The 25,388-nt window shown below is 56.0% G+C and overlaps 1 protein-coding gene across 1 annotated transcript; it reads right to left on the bottom strand.

The window, feature by feature from the left end:
• Positions 1–159: 159 nt before the first annotated feature.
• TXNDC5 (thioredoxin domain containing 5) lies at positions 160–25,015 on the bottom strand. The gene is made up of 10 exons (XM_055321842.1): positions 24,706–25,015; positions 20,624–20,773; positions 15,542–15,647; positions 11,604–11,700; positions 9,234–9,349; positions 6,998–7,084; positions 6,361–6,501; positions 3,424–3,506; positions 1,667–1,796; positions 160–382 (listed from the first exon to the last, which is right to left on the bottom strand). Exons 1-10 carry the CDS (start codon positions 24,987–24,989, stop codon positions 260–262), a joined length of 1,317 nt encoding a protein of 438 aa, XP_055177817.1. The 5' UTR covers positions 24,990–25,015; the 3' UTR covers positions 160–259.
• Between the last annotated feature and the right edge of the window lie 373 nt (positions 25,016–25,388).

The following is a 25,388-nucleotide window of genomic DNA, read 5'->3' as shown; positions in this document are numbered from 1 at the left end:
AAGGAAACCATTTAGATTCATCAAGAGAAGGTTGAAGGGGACGACAGATCGGCCACTGAAAATATTTAGTTTGCGAAGGGACCATGAGTTACACGTTTACTTAGAGAAACTTAGTAAAGAATCTGTAGAGTGTGTTGGCTTAAAAAACACACACACAAAGAGGATACCACAAGTTTAGTACATTCAGCTCTCTGAAAAGCCACCAGGAGAGCCTCCACGGCACCCGTGCGGTTCCGCTCCGACGGCCCGGGCGCGGGTTTTACAGCTCATCTCTGGCCTGTCGTAGGACAAACTGGTGCAGGGAGTCCAGGTCTCTGCTTCCATTGTGCTCGCTGACTTTCTGTCCTCCGCGGAAAAGCAACAATGTGGGGTAGCCTCGTACCTTAAAAAAAAAAAAAAAAAAAAAAAAAAAGATGAAAACCAGTGGTCCAGGTCACATACGGATTGTTTCTTAAATAAAACCAGAAAAGCTCCTATCGTCGTGACCGGGAGAGCTCGTGGCTACATTCTTGAAAGGTATGTACCGTTTAAAAAGTATATTAAAAAAAAAGCAAAGAGCAAAGCCTTGGGGGCTCTTCTCTTTCCCATCCAAAAATACACTCAAGACTAATGTCAAAGAGAGGACGCCACCCAAAAGGGGAGCGTCCGGAGCTTTCGTGCACAGGCTGCCACCCGGAGCCCTGGTGCACAGGCACATTCCGATGCAGGGGGCCAGGTGGGCCTGGGGCTCTGCATTCCCGGCAAGCTCCTGGTGAATCCCCCCACCCTGGGGGCCCCGTGGTGTGGCAGCAACATCCTTGAGGATATGTTTTCCAGGTGCAACGCACTTCTTTTCTAAGACTAAGGTACCAAAAAAAATAAGATCTTCTTCTAAGAAGTTTTTTTTTATTTAAGATTTTACTTACTTGGAGCCTACTCGAGAGCAGGGGAGGAGGAGACAATCCCAAGCAGACTCCCCACTAAGCGGGGCTCGACCTCACGACTCTGAGGTCATGACCTGAGCGGAAACCAAGAGTCTGCCGCTTACCTGACTGCGCCCCCCGGGCGCCCCCACATCTACTCTCAATCTAACGAGGGAGGAAACTCCAGGGCCTCCAAATGTTTTAACAAGACACCATAGAAACAAAAACGTCAATTACAAATCTTCTGGGTGCGCGGATTGTGCTGACGGCTCAGAGAGTGGGCGACAGCCCAGTAAGCAGCCCGGGTGCGGTCTGGCTTGCTGGGACGGCCCTTTCAGGAGGAAGTGCAGCTGCTTCCCTTACTGAGAACATGGGCTTAGGTCTGCAAAGTAATCCACTCGAGGGTGAGACGAAGGCTACCCGTCCGCCGACTGCTCGGCCAGCCAGAGCGGCCGCATAGGGGACACCCCATTCTCAAGCCTGGAGTCCACTGCGCCATCTCCTATGCAAACAGCAAGACCCCAAATCCCCCCATGAGGACAGGTGGAGAGCTCATGGAAAAAAGCCCTTCCTTTGACTCAGCATCTCTTGCTTTTCAAAATGAACACAAAGCGGGAACCTCACAAGGACACAAGCAACACTTCGTTGAGAAGCTGAGGGCAGCGTGGGTCACCCTGGTGACGACCACCTCAGACGATGGCTCCATGTGGGCACCGCCCTCCCCACCAGGGCTCCCGGGGGGCTTTCCACGCACATGTACCCACCGAGTACTTGCTGCAGATGCTCCGTTCAGCAGTACAGTCCACCTCCGCGATCTTGACCTCTGCCAAACCAGGGAATTCCTTTCTAGAGAGTTCCTCCCACGTGGGAGCTAGATTCTTACAATGACCGCACCTGGGAAGAGAAGGACACAGCTTTGTGGGAGCCCTGGGTCAGGCTGGCTCCCCTGCAGCTTGCCGCCAAACGGAGCCTTGTTTCTGCCGTGAGAGGCAGGCAGCCATTGCCTAGAAGTTCGTAAAACATCAAATTCGCCCACGGGAGCACTAACGCTTCCTCCTCCTCCGTCCCAAACATGGAATTCAGTCAATCCGAAGCAGACTTTTGGCTAACCCGGTAGCAGCAAAGCTCGTGTGGAAGCAAGTTTCGATTCTGAGACCCTTTCCAGGACAGTAAGCGGAGCGTACTGGCCCACGCAGGAGCTGGATGCAACATGAGCACAGGCGACACACAGGAAGCCAAACCAACTCAATGCATTTAAAAAAAAAAAAAACAACACTTCATTTTAGGTTTGATTGCTATGGTCCCAAGTTCAAGACCACCTTAAGGCTTCCCTCGCACTTCATCTGCTTGGTGCGAGCACTGAAGCCAATGCCAAGTTCGCACCAGCCTGCCCTCCTACCCATGACAACGCCCCTTCACTGAAAAGGGAGCTCCTGTCCTCAGATTTGACCTATATAGCCTAAACACTTTAAAAAAAAATAGAAAATAGATTTAAAGGTATCATTTACTAGTGATTCTATTGTTAAATGATTATTTTAGAGAGAGCGAGCAGGGGGAGGGGCAGAGGGAGACGGAGAAGCCTCAAGCAAACTCCCCACTGAGCGTGGAGCTCAACGTGGGGGCCGATCTCACTGTCCTGAGCCAAAATCAAGAGCTGGATGCTCAACTGACGGCGCCGCCCAGACGCCCCTTGTGTTTCTATTCACTAGGGACAAACCCTGCACAACTCCCACAAGTCACAGGCTCACTGACTTCTTATCTCTGCCACTGTGGTTTCTCACAAACACCCAGAATGGAACAAACTGCAGAGAAGTGACACGGTGGTGGGCTTACTCGTTCGTGTTTAGAAAGAGCATCTCACACTCTCCTCGAGACTCTGCTTTTCTAAGGGAGTTTGAAGACAAAGCATCCTTCCCCTTTTACAGCTGAGGAAACTGAGCCTCAGAGGATAGGGAGGGCACGCGGACTCTTGGCCCCTGCCACCTGTCCCGCTTCAGGTGGCCCTGGGCACCAACCAGGCGTCCTCCCTCTCTGCCTGGGTCCCGAGGACCATGTGGCAGGAAGGTTCGGCTCACCGGGTAACCCCCGGAACGGCTCCACCAGAGCTCTACTGGATTGCTCTACGACGTCCGAGAGGCCACGGAGTGAAGCTACGTCATGACGCTCGTGGTTTGATGGACTTAACCAAAAAACAATCAATCTATTTGGAAAAGGACAGATACCACAAAACCTAAGCTGTCACGTGGCCTAATTCTCCGTTTTCATGTTTTCCCCCGAATAGACTGAACTTTAAAATAAACTGACCTCCTCCTCTATAGATAACTGCTTGTGGACACCACCAAACCGGCCTCAACCAAGCTGAACGGAGGCGCCCACAGCCACCTCTTACTTCCTACAACAGAACCTGTGTGTATAGGGGGCCCCCGCCAACGCCGAGCAGAGCGCGCTGGCCAACAAGCGGGAGGCGACGATGGGACTCCAGCGCCGGGACAGAGAAGTTTCTAGGTAAACAGCCACTTACCACGGAGCATAAAACTTGATGAAGGTTAATCCTTCTGCAATGGTGTCCTCGAAGTTCTTCTCCGTGAGCGCCAACACCGTGCCCTGCAGGGGGGGGGCGGTTCAAATGCATCCCTTAGGCAGAGCAGGGCCGTGCTTCGGGGTAGCAGGAACACACATCGAGAATCTTTTTAAGATGCTGTCATGCGTGCTCCAGGGCCGCGCGAAAATATGCAACTTGCATTTCACAAGCTACACCAGAAGGGCCAGGGGTTCGTCACAGCTTCCCCAGGTCCTGAGCCCCGGAGGAGGCAGGACGTGGTCCTCAGCCAGCCCGAGTGGGTTCGGGTGCCGCTGCCACTCTCCGGGGCTCTGGGGTGCGGCCCGGTTGGCTCTGCGTGGCCTGGGCTCCGGTCTACACCTCCCAGGCTCGGAGCCCCCAGCCCCCGCAGCAGGGGTCCAACACCCCGACTCCCTGGCCCACCTGACGTGGCGCACATGCCGTCCTCGCCGGCCCTCCGGCCCCCCAGCACACGGAGCTATAAAAGTTCTCTGCGCACTGACCTTACCACGGACAGTCCCGAAACCACAGGCAACGGTGCATGTTTTACGTATCACAGGCTGCTTTCTGGTTTTAAATTCAAAGTAAATGTGCCAACCGCTGATCGTTCTGGCTGGGCAATGTCGGGGGAAGGTGCCACACGGCAGCCTGCTCTAAAGCCATGTTTAGCCTTTGACAGGGCTTTACGGAATTACGTCCGTGGGTTTTTCCAAGAATGGATCTGCGCTTCTCTCATGAGAGCAAGAACGTGATGATTTATCGTGTGATAAGCGTGATAAACATCGTGTGACTAAACGCACAGGGCTGCTCCCCTTGAGTCTGGCATCGAGTAACGCGTGTCAGTGATTCGAGGGCACAGCCCGCCCGGGCGGCTGGAGAGCACCTCCAGCTTTCTCTGTGTCCAGAAAGACAACACCGCGCTCCCGGAGAGGCCTACCTAATGCTGGCAAAGTGAATTATAAACGGAAGCTGTTCGGTATATAACGATACTCAATTTGGGGTGACCTTCATAACCACCGTGACACACACGCTCCCCTAACATACGTGGTCGCGGCTACTACAAAATCTGTTGTTTGCTTCTCAGACCAAAACGTCAACTTGGAACCAACACCCAGGTCGTCCCCAACCTAAGAATCCAAGTCAGGGATGGGCTGTGGGGGTGAGGAGGCCCATCCCTGTCCCCACTCTAGGAGGACGGGGGAGAGAACTCGGTGTTTTCCGATTCCACACGACGACGGTCCAGGGAGCAGTGGTCCCGGCGAGCCAGGATCTGTTACGTAAACGCTGAGGGTTCGAGAGTTGTTGGGGGGGAGGGGGAGGGGGCTGGTGTCTGCACACTCACTGCCCCGGCCCCACGCAACCAGGCCACGCTGCCCCTTCTTTGCCCACCCTGTCCCAGTGTCCCAGCTAAGAACCTGGCGTGCCATGCACGACAGTCGTATGAGCTTGAACATTCTGTTCTGGAAATAGGTTGACAGGCTTTATGGCTCTCAGGTAGGCAGGCAATCAAGCACGGGTTTTCTAGGAGGACAGGATTTTGAGTCTCTGGAGAATGTCCTTTGCGCCCACGGCTTCGGCCTTGGCCTCTACCTAACGCTGCAGATGCAGAAGCCTACAGGTGTCCGCTCCAGGGCCCCGTCTAACTGTCCGCTAGACCCCTCGGCCTGGTCCCCACCACAGCCCTGGAAATCAGCAACTCGATACCTGAACTCCCCCCACCCCCCGCTTCTCTCACACGTGGTGTGCACCGTGGCTCGCCAGGTTCACTAGAGCGCCAGGCGTCCCCCCCAGACACGCCACCTTCCCGACTGTGCTCGGCAGAGCGGGGCTCCTTCCGCCTCCTGCCTTCTCCCCTCTGCCCCCACCACGGCCTTAGCTCGGGGGCTGCTTCATCCTGCGGCCCCAGTGCGCTGGTTTTCCGTCTCTTTCTGCCAAGCATCTAAAATGCAAATCTACTCATACCTTCCCCTGGCTCCCAATACGTACAGGGTGAAGCTCACAGTCCTGGGCCGGCCGACACAGGCCTCTGTGACCCCTCCCCCGACTGCCGGCCGCCCCAGCCCCACGCATGCCCGGCTGCGGCACACCGACGGGCTCCCGCTCTCTCCTCCGTCGGACAAGCCTTGTCTCTCCGCACCCACTACGGCTCTCCGGCAAATACCAGTGCATCTTTCAGTTGGTGACACTCCCCGCCCGCCTGCCCCCAGCTCCCACAACAGCCCTGACCGGCCTGGCACGCACGTGCGGGTCGCAGCCCCAGGGCCTCTCTTTGTGTGTGCCGCCCTCCGTCTGCCCCACCAGGGGGGAAGGCGCTCTTATTTGCTTTTGTTTCCTGGTGGCCCGGGACAGTGCCTGAAATGTGCTCAAAAAATGCACGAGTGAATCCAGAACCCTCTACTCTGAATGAAGGCAGCACGGCAGTGAGTCAGAGACGGCCGGCCTCAGCAAACAGAGTGCGATAGGGCCAGCGGCCTCTCAGGCTTTGCTGCTGCAGATCTTTCAGGGCCTTTCCACAGGGTTCAAATTACTGCAGCAGGTTCTGAAGATGAACAGAGGTGGGGCCCTAACTGGCGGCAGCCGATTTTCCTAGCAAATGCCCTCAAATGTAGCGCTTACCGAATCAAAGGGAGGAGCTTTTCACAGCCTTTGCCACCAGATGCTCCCAGAATTTGTCTCCCAGCGACTTCAGAGAAGCTGGTAGGTTTACCCCTTACCAGCATGTGCGAGCGGCCGAAGAGCACGTTCACGTGGAGACGTCAGCAGCGGGCACCCACCTGGAGACTGTGACCTGCCCCCCGATGCCCCGTCGCCCGTGGTGCTGGAGCAGAGGAGCTGCCGTGGGCCCTCCCGACCGCAGCGACCAGCCGGCTGCACCCAGTGGCACCCAGCAGCACCCACCTGCGCCACGGGCTCAGCAGCTGCCACCGGGGCCTCCGACGGCTGGACGGTCTCTGGGGCCTCGCGCTCGGCGCTCCGCAGCTGTGACTCCACGTACTCTCTCAGGGACTCCAAATCCCGCTTCCCCTTGTACTGGTCGATCTGTCCGAGGAAAGGGCCACCCAAAAAGGCCGTCGGGTTAGCACACCTGGGTGCTCCGCTCAGAGCTCACCCCAGCCGGCCGGCTTCACGAGGCCGTCATGGGGGCGCTGTGTGGAGCCACGCTCCTAAGCGGGGTGGTGGGGACCAGGCCGAGCGGGACTACTCCGCTCTTTGAGAAGCTGGCCGTCGGCCAGGGGCGAGCACCTTCCCGGGAGCCCACCTTGACCCCGCTTGGGGACCGTGACCCGCCCGCAGCTACAGCAGGGCAGCTCATGTGGTGCTACCTTGAGCCAACGGAAACGTTTCCAAACGGGAGGACCACGGACAGGTTTTGTCCACCACCCACACCTTATCAGGTAAGGGAGCAACACCGGTTCCACCATCACCTAAGCCTCAAGCCCGTGCCCAGACGAACCACACTGGCAGGTGTCACGGCCGTGAAGCCACCGAGCAGCAGCCCGCTGCAGGGAGGGCAGCCCCGGCCCCGCGGACGTACCTTCTGTCCGTCTCGGAACCACAGGAGAGCAGGGTAGCCGCGGACCTGGTTCCCCGAACAGAGTTCATAGTGCTGCGTACAGTCAACCTGAACACAAAGTTAAGACCACAGTCACCGTGCGTTTCTTCAGGAATCTTCCTGCCACACCGATTGCCGGGTCCGTGGCACCCCTGCCAGCAAGGTGCAGTTTGGGGACAGACTTCCTAAGAGCCACCCCAGGGTCCACCTGAGCTGAGGGAGCAGGGTGGGGAGATTTAGAGAAACGACTCAGCTCACCTACGCGTGCCAGTGCTGGGTTAACATTTTACCTGGAGCTGGTGAGCAGAACGAAAAGGGGAGCCTAGCCTGACGTCTGGGGACGGGAGGCCTGGCTGTGGGTGACAGAGGCCCAGGCTGATGCTAGCCTGCAGATTTACCCTCACGCTCCAACCTAGGGAACTGTGGAATCAAGGAGGAGCAAGCAGTGAATAGGAATATTTGGGGGCCCTTGGGTGCTCAGTGGGTTCAGTGTCTGCCTCTGGCTCAGGTCATGATCTCAGGTCCTGGGATGGAGCCCCGCGTCGGGCTGCTTGGAGGGGAGCTGCTTCTGCCTCCGCCCGTTCGCACATGCTCGCATGCATGCGTGCGCGCTCTCTCTCTCAAGTAAATAAAATCTTAAAATGTATATAAATAGCAGTACTTGGTATAAAGATAACTGAAAAGACATCAAATTAAGGTTATATTATGTTCTTAGTTCTATGAACTCAATTCACTATCACAACTCTTTAAATTTATTTCATTTAAATCTTTTCAAGATTCTGTTCAACGTTTCCATGAAACATTTTATCCTAAGTCACTTCTTTCTGATTGTCTCCTGGCGTTAAAATCAGCTAGAGGGACACTAAGCTGTTCTTCACTGTGTCAAAAAAGTAGGATGAAAATATCACTTTCACACACAAGACTGAAGTCAGCAGGAAGATTATTAAGGGGAAGCCCAGGAGGCCCAGCCTGAAGTCGGGGGTGGGGGGTGTGGGGGGGTATGACGTGGGTCCAGGCTAACCCGGCGACCTGGCCGCCTGCGGGTCCAGAGATGAAGAGCCCCAGCCTGGAGGGACAGACTGTGCCGCTCATGCCTGACTCTACCAGAAACCTCTACTAACACAAACTGGAAGTTCTGTCCCATAAAAACTCATAAAGTAATTTAAGGATGCAAGGAATTGGGAAGATAAAAGACAAGAAAATTCTGACCACTTCCATGAAATGTTTACTAACCACAAAAGCATAACATGTATAACTAGAATATGTAATCGAAAGTATTTCAATCCACTGAACTCACAACAACTCTTACAGTTCACCAGGCATGTGCCTCATGCCACGCGTCCCACGAAGCATCTGACTTTCACCCGCACCACCCGCCACATGTCAGGTCTCCTCGCGCTTTTGCCCAGTGGGGAGACCGAGGTGTGGAGTGGTGGCCGAGGGCTGGCCGAGGGCTGGCCGGCCAGGTCTACCCGGCTCCTAAGCTCACACTTCGGACCGTCTCCCTGTACTGGGCGGAGCATCTCATTAACTGCAGTTCCTGGACACGCAGCATTACTTCTGTAAACAAATCAGCCCGCTGGCAAAGCGAAAAATGGGATTTTCATAAAAGGAAACCCGTGCCTGGATGTCTGGTGGGTGCTAAAGGCTGGGTGAGACTGAAAGTGTTTGACGGTCCAGGAGCTGCTCTGGATATTTCCAGAAAATCCACTTACACAGAAGTTGTTAGACACCATTTCTGGCTTCTCTCCGCAAAGTGGGGGAAGCTGGAAAGACTCCCAGGCAGCAGGGAGAGCGGGGCTCACCGGAGGGGGCCCTTGTGCAGGCCTCTGTGAGCACGGAGCTCAGGCTCCTCTCGGTGACAGCTCTTGGGTGAGGTCAAATGTGGATGGCCTCCAAGTCCGGCCAGCGAGCACTCACGAAGGCTGTGCCCCGTATCTTTGCAGGAAGGGCTCTGGGGCTGCCAATTCAGAATTGGCCATTGCTTCAAAATAAACAAAGGAGCCAAAGCCATAATTTATCTGTAGGCTGTGGAAAAGCCAGCACATTTGAAACCAGCCTGCCATCTGTGAAGGCGAAATGAATTATCAAGTGGCACACTAAATGGAATTAATAAATCACGTTTGCGACTTTGCACACAGAATGAATAATGGGCTACTCTGCTAATTAATCCAGCCAAAGGCGGTCTATTTCCAGGGTAATAAGGGCTTTCACTTACCTTGCCAATCTTGACAGTTTCAGAATGTTCAAGGCCCAGAGCCAGCTGCTCCCAGGCTGGAGCCAGAGCTTTGCAGTGACCACACCACGGAGCGAAGAACTTGATAAAGTGGTCGCCTTCGGTGGGGAGCCAGGGCAGAGAAGGGAGAAGGAGGGTTACTCACGTCACACCTTACTAGAGACTGGAGGGAGGCATCGTGGTCCTCCTGCTACGCTAACGTCAGTGTGAACCCTTTTGCTGGTCACAAGTGACTCCGCCGACAAAGTCTGTGAGTCCACGAGGAGCCTCAAAACAAATTCTAGTTTGTTATCTTTGGGGGACAACACTGGCAATAAAGGGGAAGAATCGGGCAATTCTCCTGCCTGTCTTACATGAGCTGTACCGCCGGATGACCGTGTGACGAAGGAGGGCAAGTTTCTCTCCATCAAACAATGAAAAAAAGGACGTTTTCATTAGAATATCAGCCATCTGGCAACCCTAATAAATTAACGGACTTAGGGAAACACGTCGAACCGCACCACGGGGACAGGACTGGCGAAGTCCGGGCTGGAGAATTCTGTAGGTCTCATGACCTCTGTGCTCAGCAACCAGAGCGCAAGGAAGAAAATGAGATGTTGGGGGAGCACGTAGATTGAGACTCGAGTGAGACGTATGTGAAAGAAAGAATGAACTAAACATTAGTTTTAGGAATGTGTATTTGGGCGGACGCCTGGGTGGCTCAGCGGCTGAGCCCTGCTTTCAGCTCAGGGAGTGATCCTGGGGTCCTGGGATCGAGTCTCGCATCGGGCTCCCCACAGGGAGCCTGCTTCTCCCTCTGCCTGTGTCTCTGCCTCTGTCTTTAAAAAAAAAAAAAAAAAAAAGGAATGCATATTTGGGCGGAGAACGATAAAGTAAGGTGTGGTTTCCATAAAAGTCAGGACGCCACCTCCGTGAGGGCAGGAGGACTGGGACGTGGCCAGAGTTAAGAGAGGCTGGCAGTCTTATTTCTTGATCTGGACAGTGGTTACAGAGTGGCTACTCTAGAACAATTCACTAAGCTCCACGTTTGCGTTTTGTGTCTTATTTGACAATAAAAATAAACGGATTTAAAACCGGAGTTAACACCCCCTTGGTCAGGAGGGGAAAAAAAAAACACAACCCAAACCCACACAACCTCATTACTTAGATACTGAAGATTTTTTCTAGGCTGTTCTACGTTGACCAGACTAAAAGATGTTTGGCTGAGACGAGACCCAAATCAGGCCGTGACCAGAGAGAGAACAAACCCCCGGGGACCAACGTGTGCAGGACTCGGCCGCGCCACCTGCCCACACCACGTTATCACCACAGCCGCGACATGTTCCAGGGAAATGGTGAAAAACTTGATTCAACAAATCGGCACCTGATCTGCAAGGCTGCAGCCGCGCCTCCCCAGACAGGGACGGTGCTGGCCTTGTCCGTGAGGCGGGGACGAAACGTCCGGGACGGAGCCCACTGGAGGGTCATTGGCCCCTGCCTGGGGAGGGACCCAGCAGAGCTCGTGGGCACTAACGTGAGCCCCCATCAGGGAAAACACTCCATCCCCGCCCGGACAAACGGCCACCTTTCACCCCAGGGAGAACAGCTCAAGGTGTCGCAGGAAGTCTCTTGGGCCTCAGGTGGGGTGGGGTTGAGACTCGGCAGCCGTGGAGTGACAAGGCCGGGCAGGATTTTCAGCCCTTTTCACCACCTTTCCAACCCAGTCTTCTGGGAGGACTTCTCTCCGTGGCTGCCTCTGAGCACGGAGATGGACGAGGGGGCCACATGTGCTTTTGAGCCACCTGTTCGGGAACGTGCGAATCGGGGACTTACGTGCCATTGACCTTAGAGACTGTACACAGGTCATTCTGTATTCGGGAGACCATTTTCAAAAAAAAGGGGATGTGATACAGAAAAGTATTTTAAGCAAAAAGAACACCCATTCTGTTTTGCACACGACGGTCCCACTAAATTCTGGTGTAAATACATAAGACACTTCTATTTCTGCCTCAGGTCAATAAGCACGATTCACGTTAATATAAATAAACCCTTTCTCAGCCAAGGATGCACCGTCCAGCTGGTGTACAAATTACGTGTGCCCGTTTGTGATTTGTGAGCTTAAGGCTTCGGCCAGCCTTAAAACTGGCATCTCTCTAAGGACAGGGACCAGAGGAATCACTGCCAAGAGGAAGAGCGCGAACAAGGAGGCTAACAGGTCTGGAAGAGGGAAACCAGGCTCAGTGCCACAGACGTTCCTGTGAGCCCTCAAGTGCCAAGAAGGAAATGCCCGGCAGGTCAAGGAGTGGTGGATGCTCAGTGGTTCTGAGAGGGGCGTCTCCCGCCACGGACAGCCACGCCATTCACCCGGCATACCTTGCGCCACGTGCAGCTCAAAGTTGCTCGCTGAGAGCTCGTACAGGCCCTGCTTGCGCTCAGGGGCTCTGGGCGGTTCTGCTGCTGGCTCTGGTGTCTAATGGGGAGAAACAAGACAACGGTCACTGGGTTTCCATGCAGAGACGTAGTGAGACCTGCTGAGGAGGAGACTCGTGTCTGTCTAGAACCTTCCACAGGCCTCCTCCCTGACCTGGCTACATCAGACTCCGTGGGATGCTGCTGTGTGGAGGGAACCCGAGGCGGGAATCCACGCTCCAGCAGGAAGCCCCTTGGCGGCATCCCCACGGGGACACAGCGGGCAGACACAGGGGCCAGGCCCACCCCAAGGGACACACCGCCCGCTCCCTGGCGCAGGGCCTCCGATCCCCGGGGAGTTCGAGGTGAACTCCCCGAGCGCTGGCCCCGAAGAGCGGTGAGGGGCCTTCTGGGGGACACGTCTGCCGGCACCAGAGCAGGAGCCGTCCTGTCACCGCAGCACCACACAGCGGGGGCCTCAACCCAAGCACCTGAGGCGACAGGGAGCCCCGCACGGGGGGCGGGTGCCACTCAGGTCCTACCTGGCCACGCCTATTTCTCCGAAGGACAACATCCAGGTGAAGCCATGAGGAGTGCTGATGGCGCACGGCCGGAGGCTGCAGGAGGCCTGCGGTCCCACCTGCTCCCGGGCCGCGCCGCAGCCCCTGACGGCAGCCTGCCCTACTCACCTGCGAGTGGCCTGGCTTGGTTGGCCTTGCAATTTTGTCTGGTGACAGGTTTTTAAAAACCTCACGCTGGGGGATCCCCGGGTGGCACAGCAGTTGAGCGCCTGCCTTCGACCCAGGGCGTGATCCCGGGGTTCCGGGATCGAGTCCCACATCAGGATCCCTGCTGGATCCCGCTTCTCCCTCTGCCTGTGTCTCTGCCCCTTTCTCTCTGTCTTACATGAATAAATAAATAAAATCTTTAAATAAATAAAAAAAAAATCTCACTCAAAAGTAGGAAAAGATGTCTTTCACAAAGATTATCACATTCCTTGAGCACTTCTGATGGAAAAATTGTAAATGACCTAAATATCCATTGACAAGAAGGAGCTGAGTTCTGGCAAACCCACATGACAGTATCAAATATGATACATACAGGGGCGCCTGGATGGCTGGGCAGTGGGGCGTCTGCCTCCGGCTCGGGCCAGGGTCCCAGGATCGAGTCCCACATTGGGCCCCCCACATGGAGCCTGCTCCTCCCTCTGCCTGTGTCTCTGCCTCTCTCTGTGTGTCTTTGTGGATAAATACATAAGATCTTTAAAAAATATATGATCAATATAAAGGTAACTGTATAAAAATATCACTTGTGAAAAGACATTTATATGGTTTTAACTATTTAAGAAAAAAATACAGAAGCAAATAGGGAAATTGAAAACTTAAAGTAGCAGGTTTTCTTTCTCTTTCTTTCTTTCTTTCTTTCTTTCTTTCTTTCTTTCTTTCTTTCTTTCTTTCTTTCTTTGAGTTTCTCTACTATTGCCACAACACTGGGTGGGGGCAATCTAAAGCTATCCTATTTCAATACACAAAAAACGTATACATCGAGTTACTGAGGTATAAATACGGATGAAGAACTTTTTAAAACGTTTTCACCTCCAATAAAAAGCAAGTTCCAAATTGAAAAGAATTTTCGGTTTGCAATATAAGTTGGGCGTATCTGAACTTTCCTACAATGAGGCACACCGTTACTGTTCCCAGCGATTGTGGGAGCGAGGGCAAGGGGCGCAGGTGGACCCCAGCAGCCAAGCCCCCCACCGGAGGGGATACCCGCTTGGGCTCAGGACGTCTCCGCCGCCAGCGGGCAGAGGCCCGGCCTCGGTCCTTCCCCGCCTGCGCTGGGGCTGCCACGGCCTGAGAGGGGAGCTCAGTGCACTAGACGAAGTCCCTCTGCCGTCCTCACGTGCCTCCGGGTTTCCTGAGCAAAGCCGTCACAGAAGACTGGCATTTTGGTGCCAGAGAACGATGAGAAAAGAGATCAACGTGTTTGTGAGACTACTGACTTTTGAAAGCTGGTCTCCTCCAATCAGAGAACATTTTCACAGAGGAAACCAACTGAAGTTTAAATCTGTATGAAAGGGATCCCTGGGTGGCACAGCGGTTTGGCGCCTGCCTTTGGCCCAGGGCGCGATCCTGGAGACCCGGGATCGAATCCCACGTTGGGCTACTGGTGCATGGAGCCTGCTTCTCCCTCTGCCTGTGACTCTGCCTCTCTGTCTCTCTCTGTGTGACTATCATGAATAATTAAATAAAATCTTTAAAAAAATAAATAAATAAATCTGTATGAAAGTTCCACCTGCCCATGTAACTCTCTGGCCCTGACGAACATGCAGATGGACTCTGAGGGCTTGTGGCTTTCCCCGTTACCTAAAGTTAGATGAAGTCTCTGCTCAACCCTCCTTCGAGGCCTTGCACCATGCAGTTAGCTGCAGCCTTGGTGAGCACGAGGGGACCCGGCACCAGAGTAGCAGGTGCACTTCCGACAGCCTGTGACATCTATGTACAACGTGGTGACAGCCAGAGGACCACGCAGTCACCCTGGGCAGTGACCCTGACAGCAGCAGAGCCCCCAAAGCCTGCTGGTCCCCCATGTGGGCGCGGACCACCTTCGAGGCAGCGAGCGCCCACCTCCGGCCCTAAAGCCGTCTCACTGAACCATTCTGTTGAAGTTAGACTTCAGGGGCTCTTATTTCGTCAGAATCCTACAGCACGGGACGCTGGCCATCTTTCCAGACCCTCACGACACAGCGCCATGAGCCGTCAAACCCAACCCAGCCTCCGGAGCATCTGCGTTAAAGCAGAACATGCCGCACATGAAGGGACGCTTACTGGATGCTTTATGATCGTACTAATTTGTGATACAAAACTAAGACCCCCAACATCAATTGGAGGGGGAGAACTGTAGAATTTTCTTAGTAACATTCTACAAACAGCTGCATCTTTAGAAATTCTCTCAGAAATCCCTACAGTCTCCACACCGCCCTGATCTCACTACCCTGAGGCCAGGGAGGGCAGACACTGAGAATATTAAAGATATTTATTAAATGACGTTATCGGCCACGCTGGCGAGCACTTCGGTCCTCAGAGTCCAGAGGAAAAGGAGGAGTTCACACAGCAAGAAAAGGCGGGAAGTTGGCCTGGACTGGATATTTGGGCTTAGGCCTGGCCCTGACCCCGAGTCAATCCGTGATGCTAAAGAATTAGCATCACCTGTATACGTGTGAGCGCGGCACAGAGGTTGATGTTAAAAAGTACTAAGTGCACCTCTGTGAGATATGCCCTGGGGTGTCCACAGATGATGCTCTCCGAGGGCTGACTCCGCAGCCAGACAAGGGCACAGCACAAGGTCGGCAAGACGGGGAGAACCGGTAGAGTCGGGGACCATGGTCATCCTCCCCCTCGTTCACGCACTGCTCATTACTCTTCTCTCTACTCGTGTGCGTGTTTGAGTATTTCCATAATAAAAAGCTCTGTCGGTAACAGTTCACCTTTTTCCACTACGCTACTCAGAGCAGTGAGAACAGAGACCAAAAGAAGGGGTTGCAGAGGGGCGGGGGGCGCTGGGGTGGGGAAGGTGAGGGGGGGCTGGTGTTCAGTGGAGACGAGGTTTCGGTTCTGCAAGGTGAAGAGAGGGCTGGGGATGGCTGCGCAACAGGGCCAGCGCGCCGACCACCACCGGATTTGTGTGCTCAGAAATGGCTACGATGGTAAATTTCGTATCATGTATTTTACCACAATAAACAGAAACTGGGAAGGGAAAAAGAGTCCCTTTCTACCTACAAACGTCAATTCATTTCTAAGACTATAAAGGTGCTTCGAAACGGGACCTTACCGGCCTCTTTACTACCCCAAACTGTAGGAAGGGAGAGAGGACGGGAGGCGGGGAGGCCTCCTTGCACTCACCGCAGGCTCCTCATTCAGCGTCTGCAGCATCCAGTTCTCCAGTGCCTGGAAATCCCGAGGCCCCTGGTACTTCACAGCTTCCTGGCCAGGTTTGAAAAACTTCAAGCTGAAAGGTCAAGAGAGGACAAGACAGAGCAGTTTTCAACAGGTGGGAGCGCTCCGAGTGGATGGCACTGTCCCGTTGGGACCCCTCAGTGGGCCGCACGCAGCCAGGCACGGGCCTGCCACCCTCCACTAGACCTCAGAAAGACAGGGAAATGATGTCCCGGGAGAAAACATATCCACCTAATCCCACACTTTTAAGAAGTCCCTTAACTTATTCAAGAAAAATAAGACCGAGCAGAACACATGAAGTCCAAGAGGCTGTGAACGAAACCCCAAACCACTGGGGTTTGGGTGACAGGACTTCCAGGCTTTTCCTTGCTAGGTATTCATCATCCTTCCCAGGCTTTAGTAGTTCTTACAGTCTTACAGTTTTTAAAGAAAACAATTTATTGCCTCTGCTTTTCTGTCTCTCATGAATAAATAAAATCTTAAAAAAAAAAGGGGGGGATCCCTGGGTGGCTCAGCGGTTGAGCGCCTGCCTTCGGCCCAGGGCGTGATCCCGGGATCTGGGGATCAGAGTCCCACGTTGGGCTCCCTGCATGGAGACCGCTCCTCCCTCTCCCTGTGTCTCTACCTCTCTCTCTCTCTCATGAATTAATAAAATCTTTAAACAAAAAATTTAGAACTGTAGTAGACATAGTACTGTTTGGCAATAAATGTATTTCCGGGCTACCCTGTCAGCTCTTCGACTCTTACAAAGCATGAATGTCCAGGTTCTGGGAGAATTTACATTTCCAGCATGAGAACAGCCTTGACATTGCTTGATACGGTCTATCACTTCCCCTATGGAGCAGGAATTTTCTTTTTCCATGTAAATTAGCCTCCGAAGGGGGCTGCAGATAGAATGCACAGCCCTTCCTCTGGTGGCCTGGCAGGAGGCCCTGCCGGGGGCGGGAAGCACACTTCCAGATCCTGTGCCATTCGACCGGTGACGGTGACGGAAAAACAGACTCTAGATAGCGCTTCACAGGAGGCGTCGAGGATGCAGCAGGAATATACAGCTACCACAGAAGGAGGGAAACAGAGGTCAGCAGTTTTGGGCGCCTCTTCCTCCAAATCACTCTGCGCTGTGCGGCACACGTGTGGGCACTGGTGGCAGAGGCCCAGCGGCCAGGGCGCAGCCTCAGAACTCAAGGTACCTGGGCTTCGGCGCCGCAGGGCTGAAGAGCTAACTCCCCAAGGCCTCAGAATGAAGGTTCGAGACCAGCGCGTTAGCTGGAAGAGGCGGTCGGATCCCCGCGGGCTCACGGGCCTTCCCCACCCTGAGATCGTGCAGCTTCGGCGACGTCACCACGGGCCTCCGGGGAGAGTTCGGGCCCTGCCTCCTCGGGAGCTCGGACCTTTATGGCCCTCCCAGCCGGACTCCTGGCAGCCTGGCTACGACCCCGCTACTTCACCAACTTATACGTGGTGAGCAGCTCAAGGATGATCTCACGGTTACAAACGCCAGCACCCACCCCTGGGACCTCCCGAAGCTCTGGAAACCTGCTGTGCCCGCGAGAGCTAGAAGATGCTTAGTGGAGTCCTCCCTCTCCATGCCCACCCCCCCCGTCTCTCTTCCAGGGGGGCCTCCCTCACCAGGGCTCTTCAGAGTGGAAAAGGCCTGGAGCCACCGGCACCATCGGGCCCATTCCAATTCTTTGCTAACATTAAAATGCAGTAAAACCTCACCTGTGATTTTTTTTTTTTTCTGATTTGGTGTGTGCTAAACACACAAATAATTTTTTGAAATCTCTTCTCGTTGGATTAGAAATCTTTGTAGCCTGCCCAAGCCAGAGGCTCTTCCTTAAGTTCACAGAGCCGAGGGATAGAATTAGGGCTTCCTTTACAGACTGTCCGGGGCATCTGGCCCCAGTTCTCGCTGTAGATGGGCTGAGGGAGGCGATGGGGAGACGGCCACAGGGTACGAGCCCAAAGGACAGCCCCAAACGTTTCCCGCTATTTCTAAACTGCCACATGGGTGTTTGCTCTTCCTGGTGATCTGTTTTTCTTTCAAGGAGACGGCAGGGGAGAAAAAGCTCCATTAGTGGGTCACTCTGGAAATCTAGGATCGCAGTCCTAGCGCTACAGAAGAGGTGGTGTTACTGGCTGACTTGGGTTGCCCAAAGCCGACCTGTTGAAGTCCTAGCCGCCTGTCCCTCAGAATGTAGCCTTATTTGGAAATAGGATCCTTACAGAAATAAGTAAGTGACAATGAGGCTACGAGCCCCTAATCCAGCATGTCTGGGGTCCTTATAAAAAGGAGGAAATTGGGACACCTGGGTGGCTCAGCAGTTGAGCATCTGCCTTTGGCTCAGGGCGTGATCCCAGGAACCTGGCCGGATCGAGTCCCACACTGGGCTCCCTGCATGGAGCCTGCTTCTCCCTCTCCCTATGTCTCTGCTTCTCTCTGCGTGTGTCTCTCATGAATGAATAAATAAAATCTTTAAAAAAAAGGGGGGGGGGATTTGGACACAGAGAGAGCCATGTACAGAGGAAGAATGCCGTGAGGATAGAGGTTTGGGTGCAGCCACCACCAGACGCTAGGCAGAGGCAAGAAAGGATTCCCCTCTGGGTTTCAGAGCGCTGTTGGCCTCCCCAACCGTGAGACGATAAATTTCTGTTCTCTTCAGTCACCTGGTTTGCAGTGCTTGTGTCAGCAGCCCTAGCAAACCTCCCCCAGATGATGCGGATTCCTTACCGGCTCAACAGCATGACCTCAAAACACTTTTCTAAGCACCCTGAGAAATCCTAGGAGAATGGGAACCCCAACTCTCTCCCCGTGCAACCCTTTATTTCAGTGGGAGGACCCATGGCTAGAAGGACCCCACACCGTGTGCTCAGGCATTTGCATCCATCATCTGCTGCATCTCCCTGAGATGGGCACCGCGTCGGGGGAAGCAAATCTCACACAGGTCAATACGTGAATGCCTGGCGGGACCAGGGTTAACGCGGTGCACCCTGCCTCCTGCATTCCCCAAAAGAAATCTGTCCTCCAGCACTGGCTCAGGGCTGTGAGGGTCGCAGAGGAATGTCCTTCCCAAACAATGTTCACCGTCGTGCGAGCTCACTTCAGTTCTTTTTAAGGACACAAAACCAGTGCATGGTGTTCTCGGGGAGACCGTATCTCCTAAATCAGGACACGTGATTCAACGGGGCTCTTTAAAATCTGAGAATAATGGGGCACCGGGGCGGCCCAGTTGACTGAGCATCCCACTCTTGATTTTGGCTCAGCTCACCATCTCAGGGTCAGGAGATTGAGCCCCACGTCAGGCTCTGTGCTCAGCTTGGAGACTGTTTGTCCCTCTCCCTCTGCTCCTCCCCCCGCTCCACCTCTCACAAATAAATAAATGAAATATTTAAAACTCTGTGGATAACATCTATGGAGCAAGTGGTGTCGCAGCCAGATAGCTCAGATGACCAGGTCGAGGTAGAACCCTCTGCCGCCCCTTCACACTTGCTCTGCTCAGCCTCACGAGGCCTGCCTCCCTCCCGGTGGTGTGGCTGGTGACACACACGACCACATGGCCACACTCGGCCCACTCCTTAAGAGTGGACACCATAGCCTACCATCTCCGTTGCCTCTGCACCTTGAAAGGAACGGGCTCTCAACAGGTAAGCATCAATCTCCTCACCTGGACCCACCACTCAGACCTGGCTTCCTGGCAACGCTCTCCGTCTATGCGGAGTTTCCTTTAAAGGCAACGCTATGAAGCATGGGACAATGATGCCTCTAGGTAGGTGCACGTGGTAGAAAATTTTCTCTACTGATCTGATCTGAATGATGGCACTTAGATCAGCAGTGGTCACCAAAGACCAAGAATTCTAGCGTCCTTTGTGAAAATGCCCAATTTCCTAATGTTAGGGGGAAACCTTAGACGTTTACTATGTGTGTTCAGATCAGTGTCTGCAAACATGTTATTTCATCTAACAGTGTTACTGGAGGGGGTGGTATCAACATCCTTCTTCAGACTCCAAGGTTAAATAGTGTGACCTGGGCTGCGTGATAATTAAAGGGTAGGACCAGGATTCTGAAGTGGCTTTTAGGTTCCAGCCCAGAGCTCCCTCCCCTCTTCTGCGCTACACTTTTTCATGCTGGCTCTCGGGTCTGAAGACAGGCCCAGGTTTTACAAGAATTTCCTTCTTTCATCAACACGAACCAATATCTGGGGAGTGCAGTGGCCAGCACCCCGCCATACATATGGAAATAGCACCTTCACTCTACCACCTGCATGTGGTCTGGGGGGGGGCTGCTGCCTAAGATACCCTGCCCCTTTGGCCACAAGGACTGCACAGAACATTCCATTGAAGCTGGGCAATCGGTGGTGAGCCCAAGCCCACCGTGACTGCGAGGGATGCAGGGCTGGAAGGGTTAGTCACTTACGGGACTAAACGGGGCCCTAAACCCTTGGAGGAGCTGAGCCTCAGAGCTTCTTCCACCGCCTTCCATTTCATCCCCTTTTGCTTACTGGGCCAGTTTCAATTTCTGTCTCTTAAGACCCCACCCCCCACCCCCCAAAATTTATTTTAACAGTCAAGGCCATAAGGAACGCCGCTTGTTAGAACGACTAGATTCCTCTGTCCCCTTTCCTTCCAACAGAAGCAGCCCTGCGCGCGTCGCTTGGGAACTTACTCCAGGAAGGATGCTCGACAACAACAGAAGTGACCAAAGACTCAAAGTAAAACGGATGACAAAGCTTGCTCGTGGGGTCAAGGTACTTGTGAGCATCACGGCTGACAGGACGCCGCGGAGGCCACCGTTTCTGCTTCTTACACTTACACACACACACACACACACACACACACACACACACTCTTAGAAACAGGAAAACCCCACACGGATTAATGAAAGGCGTTTTCCAAAGCCCAAGAAGGCATTTCTTCTTGCGTGAGGGACAGCCCTCTGGGCTTAGCTTCAGCGCCGCCCCCCCCTCGGACCACAGAGTGGGCTACCAGAAGCCTAGCGTGGGGCGCGCAGGGGACCAGGCCCCGACTTACGTGGGGTATCCTCGCACGCCCTGCTCGGAGCACACGTCTGAGTCAGCCGTGCAGTCCACCTTGGCCACGTAGACCTTGGCGTCCTCCATGCTGTTGTACTTGTCTCCCAGCTCGTTCCAGGTAGGCTGCAGCCGCTGGCAGTGTCCACACCTGGAAGCGGGTGAGGGGACGCTGAGTCCCGGGCCGGAGGACGCCAGACCCACCTCTGTGGGTGTCACTGCAGCACCCTGCCCTGCCGCCACCCCCAGGGAGCCCCTGCGGGGTTCCCAGCCCCAAAGGGACACCCAGCAAGGCACTGGGCCTGCCACCCACCATGCTCGAGGCCTGCGGACCTCCCCTGCTGCTCGCCTGCCCGTGCCATCTGTCCCGGAGCCAAATGCTACTACCCACGCTTTCCGAAAGGGCCCTGCTTTGGCCTGCCCCCCAGGAAGCGGTACCAGGCTCCCTCGGACACCGCCTCTCTAGGCCCACCTGGGCAGACAGGAATTTGCCCTTCAGGTTTAGTTTGGGTGTCACTTCCTCCAAGAAGTCAGCTCTGACTTCCCAGGCTGCTTGGTGCCCTTCTCTTGTTCTGGAAAGCTCCCTGGCTCCCCGCTCTCCTGCAGCAACTTTGCACTGCTCACCTTAATCGCTCCTTTTTAGCTGAGACTCTCCTAAATAAGTATCTGCAAATGCAGATAGAACTGACCATCTTTACTTATCAGCTGCCTGCAATGCCTTATCTAAAGTCTGCATGAGCCGGGACTGGAAACTTGGGTCTCTGAGCCTCAAGGACAGTCACACAGAATTACAGCCTGGGGGGGGGGGGGGTCATTCACCTAGTGTGTATTCACAATGTCTACAAAGGAACAAAGTTGCCCTATTGCTTTTCAAAGTGATCTTTAAAATGTGTGCTTATATGAACGCCCCGACATTGAAAATGGTCCATCTGTCCTCAAAGTAACTTCTTTGAAAATCAGTGTTAAATTACGTCTCTCTCTCTCTCTCTTTTTTTTTCCTCTGCCTCTTTTCTTTTCTGACAGTTGACCTCCATAACAAGCACCGAAAGGTAGCCCTGGACAAGTCGGCTTCAAGCTAATGTGGCTTCCCTGTGCAAGCACTTTCCTGGCCAGCAAAGAGAACCCCTGCTTTACAAGAATCTCAAATACAGTATGATTCCTTCTTTCCTGGACGGTAATTGTGAGGGAAAACCAGTGTTACATGTAAGTTATACTGTTATGTATTAAGTTACATAATTTATATGGTGCAAGTGCCATGTAGACAAGCACTGTTCTTTTTACAGCTGTACTCCCAGCACTCAGCACATGCTTGGCAGGTACTAAGCTCGGCAATTTCTTAGTGATGGATCGATCCGTAGGTGCCATGTGGTCGGCACCTCTGGTTGGGCCCCTTGTGGCTCTAGCATGAACCTCTGAGACAGTAGCTACATTCAGAAGGCAGTCTGTGGCCATGTAACGGAGCAAAGCCACCTGGTGCCCCCCCAGGAGGTGGCCCCAGCCTTGACCTCATTGTCCACCAGATTCAAGGTGACCCACAACTGGCCATACAGAAGCTGTGGCCTGATGTTAATGCAAAATCTACAGCAGAGGGACGTCCTTACATCCACCAAGTTCAGAGCAAAAATATGCAGAGCAATATTTTTGTTACATGCCACCCCTGCCCCCAGATCACATGTGGGCTTCTAACATTCCAGAGACGGAAACTGGAAAGAGATGGGGGGGAAGGGGTAGCCCACAGCACGTTCTACGTGAGCTCCAATGTGTTCTTAAAGTCAGGCTTTTAAATGCCATCAGAGAAACCACGCGTCTCTATTTAAGTATATTGTAGTAGACTCTTAAGAAGAGGGAAAAAACCTTCAAAAGTTAATTTTTCTGGGAGCGTCCACCTAGAAAAGGAATTTCCTTAATAGCAAATGCCCAGATTTGCCAGTCTTGTGCCTCACTGCGTCTAGGACTAGCTGTAGGTATTACTGAGACTCCAAAATTAAAACTCCATCAGCACTGTATGGACTTTATATGTCTATGGGTCAGTTTTTTAAAACAATAAAGAAAAACAACCCATGGGCTTATCCCACTGAAAAAGGCTCCCATTATGTAGCTTATTAACTGGAGTAGTTACTCTGAAAATACTCCTTCACAGAAGAACTATGAATAATGAACGATTATTTGTTGCTACAAAGTATCTTCTAGGCCACGGGCAGCTCTAAAACCTCACCTCCGGCCGGTTCTTGGGCAGTTGAAACACAATGAACCCGAGATACTTTGTTAATAAGTGACAGCTCTGACCCAGACCTGCCTCCCCCCCACCCCCGCCCCAGAAGCTGATTTATCTCCAAAGAACTGAAATGCACGAACAGCCTGATTATGGAAAGAAAAAGAAAAAAAAAAGTTTCCTCCAACTTCCGCCCGCACATTTTCGGAACAAGCCGGTTTTTCTTGGGCATCTTCTCCCGGTTCCTTCCTACATCCCTTCCCCACGTCTCCGCGAGCCTCTCTCCCGCTCCGGGGAAGCATGCCCGATGCTGCCGGGAGCCTGCGAACCGCCTGGGCCCTGGAGCCGGCTCCGGGCTCCTCGCCGGGCATCTGGGCTCCCGTGCGTCGGGAGGCCCCGGAGGCCGGGTCCCGGGGGGGGGGGGGGGGGGGGGGGGTCGCCGCGACCGGCCCAGCGGAGAGCCCGGGCAGGAGGAGCCGGCTGCGGAGCTCGCACTTTGCAGAGGACCGGGCCCCACGAGAGCAGCGGGGTGGAGGTGCGGGGGGGGGGGGGCTGCAGGGGGGCGGGAGCAGAGGACCGGGCCCCACGAGAGCAGCGGGGGGGGGGCTGCAGGGGGGCGGGAGCAGAGGACCGGGCCCCACGAGAGCAGCGGGGTGGAGGTGCGGGGGGGGGGCTGCAGGGGGGCGGGAGCAGAGGACCGGGCCCCACGAGAGCAGCGGGGGGGGGGGCTGCAGGGGGGCGGGAGCAGAGGACCGGGCCCCACGAGAGCAGCGGGGTGGAGGTGCGGGGGGGGGGGGCTGCAGGGGGGCGGGAGCAGAGGACCGGGCCCCACGAGAGCAGCGGGGTGGAGGTGCGGGGGGGGGCTGCAGGGGGGCGGGAGCAGAGGACCGGGCCCCACGAGAGCAGCGGGGGGGGGGCTGCAGGGGGGCGGGAGCAGAGGACCGGGCCCCACGAGAGCAGCGGGTGGAGGTGCGGGGGGGGGCTGCAGGGGGGCGGGAGCAGAGGACCAGTCCCCACGAGAGCAGCGGGGTGGAGGTGCGGGGGGGGGGCTGCAGGGGGGCGGGAGCAGAGGACCAGTCCCCACGAGAGCAGCGGGTGGAGGTGCGGGGGGGGGCTGCAGGGGGGCGGGAGCAGAGGACCAGTCCCCACGAGAGCAGCGGGTGGAGGTGCGGGGGGGGGGCTGCAGGGGGGCGGGAGCAGAGGACCGGGCCCCACGAGAGCAGCGGGGGGGGGGCTGCAGGGGGGCGGGAGCAGAGGACCGGGCCCCACGAGAGCAGCGGGTGGAGGTGCGGGGGGGGGGGCTGCAGGGGGGCGGGAGCAGAGGACCGGGCCCCACGAGAGCAGCGGGGTGGAGGTGCGGGGGGGGGCTGCAGGGGGGTGCCGGGAGCCCCGGGCACAGCTCCCCATCCACTCTGAGCTGCGAGGGGGTCCCCGGCCAGAGCTGCCCCTTCCCACCTCCGCCCCGGGCACGAGGTGAGCCGTGACGTCTCTGCGAGTTTCTGTGTTTTCCAAGTAACCCCCGGGGCAGGGACGGGCCTGCGGGGAGCGCACCCAGACCCCGCCGCACGTGGCCCCGGGCCCCCGCCCCCGCAGGCCGCCGCGCAGGAAGTTCGGGGGTGGGGTGGGGGCGGGGCGTGGGGGCGGGGCGGGGCCTCGGGGCGGGGCGGGGCCTCGGGGCGGGCGGCCTCCTCCCGGCGGTGGCCCGGGGCCCGCCCTCCTGCACCGCCGGCCGCCCTGCGCCACGTCAGCCGCGAGCGCCCCCCCGCCCCCGCCCCGGCCTGCCCCCCCGCGCCCCCCGCCCCCGCCCCCCTGCGTCCCCTGCCCTCCCCCGCCCCCCGCCCCCGCGGGCCCCGAGGAGCGCGGCCACTCACCAGGGCGCGAAGAACATGACGAAGTGCGCGGCGCTCCGGATCCCGTGCGTGAACATGTCGGCCGTGTACAGGTGCCTGGCGTGCGGGTCCTGGCCGCCCCCGCCCCCGCCCGCGCCCGCGTCCGCCTCCGCGCGGCGCCCGTCCTCCCCCCCCGCCGCCGCCGCCGCCGCGCCCTGGGCCCAGGCGCCCCCGGGCCCGCGCCCGCCGCCATCGCCCAGCAGCAGGAGCAGCGGCAGCGCGGCCAGGGCCAGCGGCGGGAGGACGCGTCCGGGGCGCGCGGGCATCACGGCGGGGCTGGCGCGCTCTCGCCGCCGCGGCCGGTCCCCTCCGCGCCCGCCGCCGCCCGCCCCGCCCCCGCCCCGCCCCCGCCCCGCCCCCCGCAGGCCGCGCCCCGGCCGCGCCCCGCCCCGCGCCCGCAGAGGCGGAGGCCCAGTCCGCGCGGAGTGGAGGGGGGGGAGGGGGATGGGGGAGGAGGGAGGAGAGAGGGGAAGGATGGGAGGGGAAAGGAGGGGGAGGGGAGGGGAGGAGAAAGGGGGAGGGGAGGGGTAAGGAGGGAGGGGTGAGGGAGGGGGAGGAGAAAGGGGGATGGGAGGGGAGGATGGAGGGGAGGGGTAAGGAGGGAGGGGTGGGGGAGGGGGAGGAGAAAGGGGGATGGGAGGGGAGGATGGAGGGGAGGGGTAAGG

Source organism: Nyctereutes procyonoides, unplaced genomic scaffold (assembly GCF_905146905.1).
Source record: "Nyctereutes procyonoides isolate TBG_1078 unplaced genomic scaffold, NYPRO_anot_genome, whole genome shotgun sequence".
In the NCBI taxonomy this organism is placed as follows: domain Eukaryota; kingdom Metazoa; phylum Chordata; class Mammalia; order Carnivora; family Canidae; genus Nyctereutes; species Nyctereutes procyonoides.
Note: the sequence above shows the minus strand (reverse complement) of the source record. Positions and strands in the feature narration are given on the sequence as shown.

What these genes read in the sequence shown, in the direction of transcription:
- TXNDC5 (XM_055321842.1), bottom strand. Translation starts at nt 24,989, where the DNA reads ATGCCCGCGCGCCCCGGACGCGTCCTCCCGCCGCTGGCCCTGGCCGCG. An exon ending in GGCGTGCGAGGATACCCCAC is followed by an intron (nt 15,648 to 20,623) that starts GTAAGTCGGGGC and finishes TTGACCTTTCAG; the next exon opens with CTTGAAGTTTTTCAAACCTG. An exon ending in CTGCTGAGCCCGTGGCGCAG is followed by an intron (nt 3,507 to 6,360) that starts GTGGGTGCTGCT and finishes CCCCCCCTGCAG; the next exon opens with GGCACGGTGTTGGCGCTCAC.